Below are 13,142 nucleotides of genomic sequence, written 5' to 3'. Positions count from 1 at the left end.
TTATTTCCTGCCTTCAGCTGAAAATGCAAACAGAGTAAACAAACAGTAAAAAGTTCAAATTTATCTCAGTTTCAATAGTCTCAGGAATTACTTGCAACACAGGAAAGGAAATTATTTAAACATTTTTAACATGTCCCTTTAAATATGGACATAGGTTAGCAGGATGCAATGCATCGCAGTACCTCCGTATTGCTACAGTCATTGCTTCTGGAGATGTGGCACATGGACAGATTGCCTCAGGTTTAAGCCCGTGGCTCTGAAACAAACTCAGGAAAGCATCGCATGAGGAAACAGACCCTGAAAGATAAGACAACATTTTAAACAGTTTTTGAAATTGAAAAAAAGAATTATGCTTAGAAATGACCTGGAAATAAATAGCACATTTTTATTTAGGGATCTTGTGAATTGCAATCTCATTTCTAACTAAGGGCACATTTTTCAAAACTTAGGCACTAAGGAGTCTAAGTGAGTCACTGAAAGTTAATGGAACTTGGGGTTCTAAGTCATTAGAGTAGAATTTTTAAAAGGCCTAAGTAGACTTCAGTCACCTATAACAACTCCAGTACCTCTTTCTGAGAGCAGCCACTTTATTTCATTATAATGTTGTACTGTATTTCTGTAATCCTGGACGTCCCCAAAAAATTTTGGGGGGAAGTATTGTACAAAAGATTATGTACAAGACAACAAATACTACTACTGGGGAAAGCCTCAGAATGGAGACTGATTTAAGCGGTTCAACTGCTGCACGGGTAAAAAAAAGATGGCAACTTTCCATCCACATTCTTTTAAACAACTTCCAGGTTTGTTTTTTTGAAAGCTAATGTGTTTATGACCTATCCCTACTGCAAGGGGATCAGTTTTGGTACAGAACTAACCAAATCAGAAAGACACTTCATACTAATGCCTGGTTGGCTAAGGCCCGAACAATCTTCCTCCCAGTCTGTTCCAGAGTTTGTACATATAGAGATACTCAGGGAACAATGACATGACAAACATCTTCCCCATCTCCCCCATACTAACGCACATCCACTGGCTCCATTTCCTTCCACCGCACAAATCTAAAACAGCCCTAATTGTATTCAAATCTCACTCCTCCAGTCAGTGCCATCTGGACAGACATTCATTAAGCCCCATAATCACCAGTATGCCATGAAGATCTGTTGCTCACTTCTTTCAATGCCATCTTAAAAACACACATCCCCTGTGTGCAATTTAGAACCACTCACACCCCATACCCCACCTACATTGCCAGCTACTGTGCCTATTCCTGTTCTCTTGCCTGCTAGACAAATCACTGCACTAACCTTTTAATCTTTTCCTGCCAGAACTCTCTATATTACATACCAGAGCATCCAGCTGCCCCCACTGTCTGGCCAAGTCCTCTGTTCCTATCACCTCTTGCAATACCATCCTTAAGATTCACACTTGAAGGGACACTGACAACTTAATACAAATCATCCTTCTGTCTGGACACCTTTCATCTATAGTTACTGTTTGTGTATTTGAGAGACAGTTGGTAAGATTTTGATGGCTCTTGGCATAACGAATTGCACTGTTTGCTCTGTAGCATCAGGTAGTTTCCTTTGTTTGTGTGGGTCTTGGAGAGAAGCATTTTAAAATAGGAAAATGTGACTGTACAAGCCTAGAACTGGCAGGGGGACTCTGGGTTGGGTGTGGAACCTGAAATCCTTTACCCTTGTGCTTGGGGCACTGAGGCCTTTTTGGATTGTCAGACAGCTGCCTCAGTTTACTCCTGATAGAAGTCAGTACACGAAAGCAAGGGTGCTGGGTAAAATAGGCCAGGAAAGGCCTTCCCTTCCCTGGCGCTGCCGGACACCTGGGCTGCGGTGGCCCCAGCCCTTCCCTGAGACCCCCACCGCCTCCTCCACTCCACACCGCCCCCGTCCCCGCTGCTTGCCACGTCCCTCCTCCTCCTTGCCAGCAGCTTGGGCGGGGGGCAGCAGACTCAGTCCTGCCTGGCACTGGGAGAGGCTGGTGGCTTGGCTCGACTCTGGCGGGTGGGGAGAGCTGGTGGCTCACCGGCCCAGTGCTCAGGGAGGCTGGCAGCTTGGCCCGGCACTCAGGCCGGTGGCTCGGCACAATGTGGCTGGGGCAGGCAGGCTGGGGCTCCTCCGATTGCGGGGGCCCCATGTCAGGTCTTCTCCTTTTACAGTGTGGGAGGGGGTTTTTGGGGCTCCGGCATGTGGGGGGGGAGGGGTGGGGCCTTAGGCAGAAGGGGCAGGGCCGGCGGGCTTGCCTCTTCAAATCAGGGGTTCACCCACCGCGCATGCACAGAAGTGACTGAAAGCATAATCAGAGGAACCTCTCTCATGGCAGCCGTGTGCGGGAATACTCACAGGGATTAGCACCGTCAGTTACAATCAGCATCCGCAGAGAACTCAGGCTGACATCTCTTTGGTCCCGATGAGCCATCATGGCCCAGTGCAGGTCTCGACACTTCACTAAAGCCACCTTCGCTGCAAACGAAGGGAGCAAATGAAATTAGTACAAATAAAACCATTCGCTGAATGCATCTTTCAGTGAAACTGCAGGGGCCTAACACCAGGAGCCTCCTATTAGGACAAGTATCTTCAGTTCAAGGACCCAAATCCTGTTGTCCATTTGAAGGCTAAGTAAAAGAGGCTGCAGGGATGGAATCCTCCTCTCATACGATAGATAAGGCACCCACACTGCCAGGTCAAAACTACTACATACTAGGCAGAGTGACTGTGGCCATCCTTTTGTTTCAGCTAGGGCTTGGGATTAGTGGCCCCTGGCCTACTAGCACCATCTTGCAGCATACAAACCTATGGATTCCCCATCAACCTCTCTGTAGCCTGCCCTGTGCACACATTGAAGAGAATCCAGGGTTTTGGCCCACTTGGTAGGTTTCTGACTAGCAATCAGGCAGGCTTCCGAGCTTTAAACAGAAATGCTGTTTGTGTTGCCCCACAAATGTTCGTCTGGAAAGCCACATGCTAGAATCTTAAGGAATGCCAGTGTTACCTTTGTGGGTATGAACTCTCTGCACCCAGGAGAGTGGGCAGGTTTTCATCACGGAGTAGGGCACGCTGAGGGTGTGCAGCTTGTTCATTACATTCTGGAAAGCAGAGAGACTTGTGGGAAAGGGCCAACAAAACATATTCAATATAAACCAGAGATGGGAGTCCCCTTTCCCCTCCCCAGTGCCTGGTAGAGCTTGTGCACTTCCTGCAGTTAATATTTCAAAGCATCATTTGAATGAACAGAGAGTATGATGACTAGGCAGAAGACATTATTGCTCCTGCCAGCAGATCTGCACTGACTCTAACGGGAGTGCATAAAGCTGGATCTGAGAGCTGATTGGGCCCAACTCTCCTCCTCAAACACTATTTCACATTATAATCAGGAAGGACTATAAAATACCCAGAACAACCATCCTGCTAGTTTTCTCCCTGAAGCACCAGCTCACCGTTAACATGCCATGCCAGAGCCCTGCATCCTTCTTGAAATCCAGAACATTCACTATGGTTTCACCTGGAAAAGGAAAGTTGTGATATCAATAAGAAATTTGGCAGATAACTGGGTAGATGCGGCTGTATTACTTATACTGGAACTTGCCCCTTTCCTAATGCAAAGTCAAGTTAGCTCCCTGAGACAGGCTCCCAAACCAGCAGGCTAAGTGGCTCCCTTCAGGCAGATGACAGGAACTTTGAAGCGGAGGAGGACACAACCCTTGTTTTTTCACCTTGGCATTTTCTTTACAAACATTTAAAGATCACTGTTTCCCTTAAGTTTGGCAAACTCAAAGTGCCAATTATTTCTTAAGCACTTCATACAGTACTTAGACAGCATGCAAACACCTCTCCATGGCAGCACATACTGGCAGCATTATGCAAACAGCAAGCGTGTAGCCTAGTCCGTTTGCTCTCTTATGCATTATTAAATAGATTCCAAGCTCCTTGTTATGGATAATACAAAACAGGCACACTCAGGTGCATACACAGAGCACAATAAAAAGGGTGATAGACACAGAGCAGACCTACTTAAAATAAAATATGCATTTAAGGGAAGGAACACCTTACAGACAGCTGCAAGAATATAACGTCTGGCATCTCTGGACTTTTATATCAAATTAATCACTGTAATATCAGAGTGTCCTAGTCTCCTTATACATGAGGTGTTGAGTGGAAAGAGGTTACAGAGCCATCGTTCAAATGCCTTGGTAGACTGACCCTCAGCAACAGTGGAAATGAATGCAATGGCTCCCAAGAGAAATACAGTTGCATGTCAAACAGAAATGATGACATACAGCTCATTAAAGAAGCTCTGAGATACTGGGTATATAAAGGACTGATTTTGTAGGTAGAGTAGACCAAAACACTTCCTACAGAAAGAACTTTGTGCATCATGACTGGTAATTTCTGTTCTCCATACCTGGGTTTAACTCATAAGGCCCAAACTGGTTTAGGACCTGATTATCTGAGAGGCCATGGTGTGTGTGCATTGCCAGTATCGAGATGAGCAAAGGCAATCTAGCAGGAGCTCCTTCAATGTAAGTGAAAGGGAGCTGGTGGCAGGATGTTCTTTGAAGTTTGGAGCTTGTGCAATTCTGCCCCTTCCATCCCCCAGTTCACCAAGTCATGGATTTGTAAACCTTCATGCACATTGCAAAGCCCACCTTTTGTCCCTCTTTGTTAAGCCTGTTGGGCAGGGCATGGGCTGACGTGGAGATAATTATGGGTTGACCTTTGGCTACGTTTAAGTTACGATTTTTAATCTCTGAGATAGATGGATTTTAAAAGTTTAAACAAACTAACTAAGCACTGGAAAGAATGATCTTACAGCGAGCTGAGCTTTCACCCCTTCTTGCACATATCCACCCCGTGACACTACTCACCTTCAGAGTAGTTGCAAGCCTGAGACAGAGCCTGACAATGAGACAGCATGGCAATCCGAGACACTGTTACCCCCATCACACTGCCTTCCTTACTGGTCTTGTACTGGAAAGCACCAAACATAGTAAGAACATAAGAATAGCCATACAGGGTCAGACCAAAGATCCATCTAGCTCAGTATCCTGTTTTCCGACAACGGCCAATGCCAGGTGCCTCAGACGGAATGAACAGAACAGGTAATCATCCAGTGATCCATCCCCTGTCTCCCATTCCCAGCTTCTGGCAAACAGAGGCTAGGGACACCATCTCTGCCCATCCTGGCTAATAGCCATTGATGGACCTATCCTCCACGAATTTATCTAGTTCATTTTGAACTCTGTTATAGTCTTGGCCTTCACAACATCCTCTGGCAAGGAGTTCCACAGGTTGACTGTGCATTTGTGAAAAAATACTTTTTTGTTTTAAACCTGCTGCCTATTAATTTCATTTGGTGGCCCCTAGTTCTTATGTTATTTACTCCTTCTCATAACACTTCCTTATTTACTTTCTCCACACCAGTCAAGATTTTTTAGACCTCTATCATATCCACCCCAGTCGTCTCTTTTCCAAGCTGTAAAGTCCCAGTCTTATTAACCTCTCCTCATATGGAAGCCGTTCCATACCCCTAATCATTTTTGTTGCCCTTTTCTGAACCTGTTCCAATTCCAATACATCTTTTTTGAGATGGGATGACCACATCTGCATGCAGTATTAAAGGTGTGGGCGTACCATGGATTTATATATGGGCAACATGATATTTTTTGTCTTATTATCTATCCCTTTCTTAATGATTCCCAACTTTCTGTTCACTTTTTTGACTGCCACTGCACATTGAGGGGATGTTTTCAGAGAACTATCCATGACAACTCCAATATCTCTTTCTTGAGTGGTAACAGCTAATTTAAACCGCATCATTTTATACGTATAGTTGGGATCAAACTGGTTACTCTGGACCCTGCACATAAAGGAGGCTGCAGCATGGCTAAGCCCTTATTAATCAGAGCAAGTTTTCTCCTTAATGAATGAGGTCACATTTAAAAAAGAACTGTGTAGGTGCATCAGCAGGATTCACTGGAGGAGAGAAAGACTATCCCATGGAAAGTAAAGGCAGGCATGTTTAGACATGGAGATGGCCTGGTCCCAATCCTTAAACATGTACAGGTAAGTCCAAAGAGAAAGAAGATGAAGACACTTGTTTAAAGTTGCTCATGCTTAATGCATTATTGTAACTTCTGAGCCCATGCCCTGGCAATACAAAAGGCAAACTGAAAAAGCAGTTTATAGGGTAAGTGTCACCCAAACACTGATATTATTTAGGATGCAGTAGTTCCCAGTTAGTATTACTGGGATGCACAGACAGACCACGTCGTGAGAAGTGAACAATCCAAAGTGTCACCATGTGAAACAAAGGCAGAAATCTGAGAGTTACCAAGTACTAACAGAATTAAACAGACCGAATGAAAAGATGAGCACTGGGGAGCACCCTGAGCTAAAGGCTGGACTGTACCAAGTCTGCCAGCATTAAGCCTTAGCTAAGATGTGTTGATGTACTCCTGTGAGCAACCTTACAATGCTTTCAGATTAAGCCCCTCTCTGGTTATCCCGCACACTGTATCTGAATTGTTTCACTTGTCTTTGGAGCAGAGATTGTGTCTTCCTCTGCATTTTGAACAGAAAACAAAGCCACAAACTGGTATATGATTAAAACAAGCATCAACATGATGAAAGTGTGTTGTTTTGGCAAGAAATTGGTAAGTTTGGCACAGCTCATGTGAAAGTGCTACCATTTTGATGGCTTCTGTGCATTAAATTAAATCCAAAGAAGCTCATTTCTGACCTTCATTCACTACCCACCTCAATATATGCTGGCTCAGTTCCTGCAGTTGAGATGTTGGGCTGCCAGTCCTTTGGTGACTTGGAGAGATACTTTGAGTCTGTCACAACCCATTTGAGTCTGGGCCAACCTAGAGCCGAAATCAAAGGCAACCTTAAGACCTGTATCTGTTGAAAGAATCTATATTCATCCGAAATATACAAATGATCATTTGCCCATTTCACTTACGGCTTGTTTTCCCAGCAGCAAAGTTAATTAAGCAAAATGCAAATTCATTTGAGGGAAATGCATAGCTTTAAAACCAAAGGTGATTTGGACTTGATTGGGCTGACTGCTGACAGAACCACAGGGATCACTTGATAAAAAATTATGTGCTGTGTAACTTGCGCTCACAATTTGATGTCACTTGACAAGGGGAGCGCCTATGTTTGGTTTAGATTATCAGATGCAAACATACAAATCAACCCAAGGCAGATCACTAGCTAGACAACTCATCCCTCTTCCCATGAACTAGTGCATCTAGGGCTTGCAAGGGGTGGTGGGCTCCTTCGTCCACTCACAAATTGACCCTGCAGTGGTTATAAATACAGCTCTGGTGTCGCATTAAAGTGACTGTGATTTTTATCTCTCCAAACACTGCTGAACTGGTTCTAGGAGAATGTTGATTTCTAAAGTGGCCTCATCCTAATCTCCACTGCAATACACTGGCTCTGTCAGAGACATGCACAAGTTTGTGCCTCAGTGGTGCATGTGATTCATAGTTCCAAACAAGGCGACGACCCCGATGCAAATCTTGCTCACTCAACCAGAAGGACAGCAAAACAGCACATGGCGTTTGACTTCTAATGGTTAGTTTTAGAGTTCAGCCCTGGGACGAACGGGTCAAAACAAAAGTGTGACCGAACTAACCTTTAAACTGCACAATCTCCCCATTCTGGGTTTTTGGCAGCCCCTTTAGACAAACCTCAGTGGTGAGAGCCAAAGTGATGCCACAGCTCCCCAAGAGGAAGCCGATCTGCTGACCACCAGCATCCTGAAGGAAAAGAAAATAACCACTATGAGTTCCAGATGATGGGAGAGTATGAAGCCAACTTCACCCTTACCAAAAATCAAGGCACAGTAATGCTCTGGTAACTGGATGGTAACATTATGGACCACATTGGGAAAAAACAAACATTCTGTTTCATCTGATTTGTCCCATGCACATCTGGCAATGGTTTGAAACTCAAATGACAACCACAGTCTGGCAGTGATTATATGGCAACAGTCATATATTAACATGCTCTAGAAAACAATATATGCATCATGAAGGCATGCTGGGTGTAATGGGGACTCTCATGCTGACAGAATTTGTTCCCTAGGGCAGGTTGAGCAGCTGTGACATGTATTTCTGTGAGCAAATAGAAGTCCACAGAAAATGAGAACCTATTGTAAAAATATGGAAGATTACTTAACGTTCTACCTAGCAAGTCTGTTCCATTCACTTAATTCTGAGGTCCAGGGAAGTGGGAAGACTGTGGGAAAAGCTGTTGGTTCTCAAGGAAAAAAAACAGATGTTGCACTGGCATAACCATAAACGGCCAGAGGCGAAAGGCAGATGATTTCAATGGTGAGACTGGCCTACTCAGATGGATGTCAGTGTATAGCCATTGCACTCACATGGTTTATTTTCACTACGAAAAGCACTAAATCTTCAAACAAGAACCAAAAAATGAAAATGGAAATAATACATCAAAATAATAAACATGCCCTCTCTGTCCCCCTGTAACTGACTAACCCTACTGCACAAAGATAAAAGCACTGGAATGAGTAGCTGATCAAGTGACCTGACTGGCCACATATAGGTAGAAGCTTTAATTTCATTTGGTTGCCACAGTAGTTGTCATGTTGAGGCTGCAAAGCAAAGCTCTAGAAACCCACAGCATTACCAGACTAGTTAACCATTTCATTACCACCACTCTTGCTGGATGGTTGCCATTACGATGCTATTATGGGTTCCTCTCACAAAATTCTATTGTGTCACAGCTTTTAGAATGGCAATCACATAGCAACATTAGGGAAAAAAACCTTCTGGGAATAGGGATTATACAGCAAGAAGTGACTGGGAATAAGAGTCTGTTTTTCAGATGTGCTAAGCACCCACAACTCCCACTGAAGTCAGAAGGGAGCTGCAGGGAGATTAACAAGGACATGTTATAGACATGTGTCCATCACAGTGTCTAAGGGAATACACTGTTCTTTCAGCTGTTCAGCAAAACTCTGCTAAGCAGCCAATGAATTTTTACAGTTTTAGACTCTGCAGTGGCACGTTCCTATGACTCTTACACACTGTGCTGGGACAGAAGAACTGCTAAAGCCGCAGTGGGTCATTATGAAACACTATCAAATCAGAGGCTGATGGTCTGACTTGGTTTTCATCCCACATCAGCCGATCACTCCTCTAAGATGCATCAACGTTACCTTTCTGGTAAGAGGTACCTCTATAGGCACTGGGATCACTTCCGCTAGCAGACAGCCGTAAAATGCCACCATGAACATGACTGGGTCATTGTTGGGGTAAACAAGGGCTACCTACAATTCACAGAAGTATTTGGTTAGAGAAGATACAAGGCACAACATTAACGTTGGGTTTGTTACATTCACAGTGATTAAGCTGTTTAATTCAACAAAAAGAATTTAGGTCAACTCAATATTCCCATCTACTCTGTTCCCATCTACACCCCATGAAGTGAAAATGTTGCCAAAAAATCCATTGAACTCCCTTTTCTCCTAACACATGAAATATTAAACCATGGTTAGCAATTAAGAATTTATAAAAATCAAATTCTCTGTTTAGAGCAAATTTGTAGCTAATGGAAACCTGTTTAATGCAGAACCTCTTTCAATAAAGCATTTACTTCCTTGCCATGTTATTCCTACAAAACCAACCCAAGATTTTTACTATTAAAGTGTGCTAATTTCTCAGCTTTCCCCTCTGACAGGCCTGTTCCTACTGCATTGTATCTTTGTATATGAGAAGTTTACTTTTTAGTGTGATCCTGCCATGGGTATGGATTCAAAAGGGCAGCAATGATATCTCAGAGTAGGTTATTAGGACAAATTCTCTTTACAGGTTCTTTTTTAAGTGGGGCCCATTAAAATGAACAATGTAATACCAACTTGTCCATTGGCCCTGCTAAAAATACGCTCTTTAGCATGATGCTCACATGGTCATCAACCCTCCAATCGGGGTCCAGTGAGGAATTTTAGCATTTTAGTTTCAGAGGTGGAAAAGGACAAAGAAAGTTCATGGCTTTTCAGCCATTTTTAAAGGGAGTTTATGCATGTTCAGATTCTAGCACAGCATCTCATACAGGTCTTCTCTTTGGGAACTCTGCACAGCGTAGAAGGCTGTGTGTGTGTTTATATTCCTATCCATATACAGCTGCAGTTAATCTCTCTGTATATATACACATGCATACAATGGGAAGAAGAGAGCACTGAACCTTTTCACTAATATCAAGAGCAGTGTGGCAAGACCTCTGACATTTTGCAGGCATTGCTCCTAGGGAGAGAGGATCGTGTAGGGGAGATTTTCAAAGGCACATAAGGGAGTTAGGAGCACACACACCCATGACTCCTTCAGACACTTTTGAAAGTCTCAGCCCAGGAGTTCTCTTCCTGAGGGCTGGACAGGGGTCTTTCCATGCAGCCTGGAAACATTTCTTTAAAACACCGCTGGGCCCCTAGGATAAGAGTCATGCACTTGCCCTTATTAAAAGGACAAGACTGTAATGTTCATGGCAAGTGACAATGCAAAAAACCTTCCTCCCATTTCAGAGGAAGAGCCAAACATTCCCAAGCTCATTACCCTGTCTCCAGGCTTTAACACAGGTTCATTTTTGGTCCCCAGTTTATTAAGCAGTGTGTAGGCCAGCTTAAGGCTTCTGCTCCACAATTTACCTAAAACACAAAGAGAAGAAGTTTGCAAACTCCACATCAATCAATCATATGGACAACACAACTCAGCGCCTAAGTAGTATTAACAGTGACAGATCTCAAAGGGCTTTACACTGGTGAGGATCCTAAGCCCGATTTCGCTGAAGTGGAGGCACAAAGAGGTTCCATGATTTGCCCATGGTGACAATGAGTGACAGAAATGGAAACAGACCCAGAAATCCAACACCCAGTCCTCTGCAGTATTTCATGTAACAACAAAAAGGTGCAAAGACAAACCTAATCTGCTAGAATCCCTTATATATACCCAGGACTTAATCCTTATGCAGGTTTGATTCAGAAAAATTAAATTAAAGGCTTCCTTTTAAAAAGGACACAAGTAGCCGTTTTGCTATTGCCTGGCTATGCTGCTCATCACAAAGAGAAACTGGGTAAATCCAAGAGTGACATGAAGGCGACACTGTCTCCTATTTTTATACAGACTCTCAAATCATATTCTTAATTAAGTGGTAACAAAGAGAAAAGGTGGATGTTTAATCTACAAGTATTTCTAGAGCCAATGAAAACTTCATCAGTATCCCATGTCCTTCTGCCACTCCTATGCTTCTCATAGCTCCCATCTGCATAAGCTCCAATGCTTGGCTTGGCTCCTCCTCTCACGCTCCCCGTGTACTTGGAATGGTCTCCAATCTTGCGTCAAATGTTCTCACATGCCACCTCCATATCCTCCCTTCAAATCCACCGCTTCCAAGAATCCCTCTCCCGGTGTTCACATGTCCCTCCCCTTATCTATTTGAGGGAAGGGATCTTGTCATATTCTGTGTGCTGTAAAGTGTCCTGTACATTTACGGTGCTGTGTCAGTGTGAAGTCAGTATAAGGAGGAGACCAACCACCAGGGACAGGAAAACTCATTACAGTAAGAAGTCTGCAGAATCTCACCTCTCATGCTGGAATTTGGGCAAACGCTTTTCCAGTCTGGCTGCCAATTGTCAATTCATGCTCTATCACACCCCAGCACTGTAAGAATGATGCAGCAGCAGAAATATACCACTCACCATACGTCAGGGTATAGACGGGTTTTCCAGTAACATCCAGTGCGGTCAGACAGGGACATTTGGCCTGCGTGGTCCCCCAGCGCTGCAGTGCTGCTTCTAAGGCAGGAGGCCAATTACAAACCACTCCCAGTGGCTCCCCCTTAACAGGTGTCATCTGGCGCCCCTCTGGTTTGGGCTGGTTTGGGTCAGGCTGTGGGACTGAAAGAAAATTAAATCCCCCCACACCCAGTTAGTCCCAGCTCACATACTCACAAGCAAGGAAGAGAACTGAAAACAAATACTGTTCCACACAGAACACAAGACAGCCTGTACATTTATAAACCCCAAACAAAACCCTATCAAAAACAAAACATTGCCCTGCACAAACATTCCCCCTGGGGAAAGGATGAGAGAGAGAACAAACGACATGTGACATGTTAGTCATGCTGCTTAATGCATGATTGGAAGGTGCTCAGAAACTGCATTAATGAGGGCAGTAAAAACCTATATGAAATAGAATGGAATTCCACCGTATTGAACCAACAAGCCATAAGCTGCTTTGATGTTACTGAAGCAAAAAACCCCAAAACCCCACTTTTCCTTTGGGAAATTATTACAGTTCAGGTGACCTTAGAAATTAGGCTTTCAACATCCATTTAAACTTTTTGTAAAAAAGTCTAAGCAGTTTGCATTAATCTAGTACAAGAGTAATGGGCTGGACTAACAGCCCTGGAGAGTTACACCATCCATTCATCCACTGGGCAATGGATTAATGTAATGACTACATTCCTACCACTGGAGCTTGGCCACAGACAGTCCACGGGTGCTCATATCACCTTTAAAGAGGCAGTCAATCTCTAAGTCAACTCTGTACAACAGCATAACAAAACACATCATATGTTTGTGCTCACAACAAATGAGCAATAAGAGCATTTCTTGCTGGTTGTTACCTTCCACAATTTCTTCAAAATCGTCCACAAAAAATTCCTTCAGGGGTGGCCTTTTTGGTCGTTTCAGGGTGTTGAGCAGCTGTTGAATTTTTGTGGAGACTCTGCTATTTACAGGGACACCTAGTGGGGAGGGGAAAAATTCAGCTAATCAACGAGCTCGTCATCACTAGCAACATTAATTTCCTACCGCCCTTCACAAGGAATTATTTTCTCCTGACGTTCCCACTTGCCCTGTCAAAAGGCACAATCTTAACCACCAAGGCCAATGAAGACTGACACCATTGGGCTTGGTTCTATTTTAACCAAGAGGGCAGAAATTGTTAGTAACTTATCCCCTCCCTTTCTGAAGTCTCATTCCCATCTGTCTTTGGTACATTAAATGTGCTGTGAAACGTGGCACGCAATTTAGCATGTCTTCAGAATAACTGCCAGTGCCATTGCATGACTTGATCAGCAGAGGGTGTTGTAAGA

General features: G+C 43.9%; 1 protein-coding gene across 2 annotated transcripts in view; it reads right to left on the bottom strand.

The window, feature by feature from the left end:
• The window catches only part of DIP2B (disco interacting protein 2 homolog B), a 123,194-nt gene that overhangs the window by 31,429 nt on the left and 78,623 nt on the right, over window positions 1-13,142 (bottom strand). Inside the window, exons 7-17 of one of the 2 annotated variants that reach the window (XM_044994780.1) lie at window positions 12,672-12,791; window positions 11,743-11,940; window positions 10,601-10,692; window positions 9,211-9,321; window positions 7,660-7,783; window positions 6,771-6,880; window positions 4,880-4,982; window positions 3,452-3,516; window positions 3,007-3,100; window positions 2,358-2,477; window positions 183-297 (exon numbers count right to left, since the gene is read on the bottom strand). In XM_044994780.1, the coding sequence (XP_044850715.1) occupies window positions 183-297; window positions 2,358-2,477; window positions 3,007-3,100; window positions 3,452-3,516; window positions 4,880-4,982; window positions 6,771-6,880; window positions 7,660-7,783; window positions 9,211-9,321; window positions 10,601-10,692; window positions 11,743-11,940; window positions 12,672-12,791 (1,252 nt within the window). The remainder of the gene's footprint in view (window positions 1-182; window positions 298-2,357; window positions 2,478-3,006; window positions 3,101-3,451; window positions 3,517-4,879; window positions 4,983-6,770; window positions 6,881-7,659; window positions 7,784-9,210; window positions 9,322-10,600; window positions 10,693-11,742; window positions 11,941-12,671; window positions 12,792-13,142) is intronic. The other variant, XM_044994781.1, reaches the window with a different exon arrangement.

This window comes from Mauremys mutica, chromosome 20, assembly GCF_020497125.1.
Source record: "Mauremys mutica isolate MM-2020 ecotype Southern chromosome 20, ASM2049712v1, whole genome shotgun sequence".
Classification (NCBI taxonomy): domain Eukaryota; kingdom Metazoa; phylum Chordata; order Testudines; family Geoemydidae; genus Mauremys; species Mauremys mutica.
Note: the sequence above shows the minus strand (reverse complement) of the source record. Positions and strands in the feature narration are given on the sequence as shown.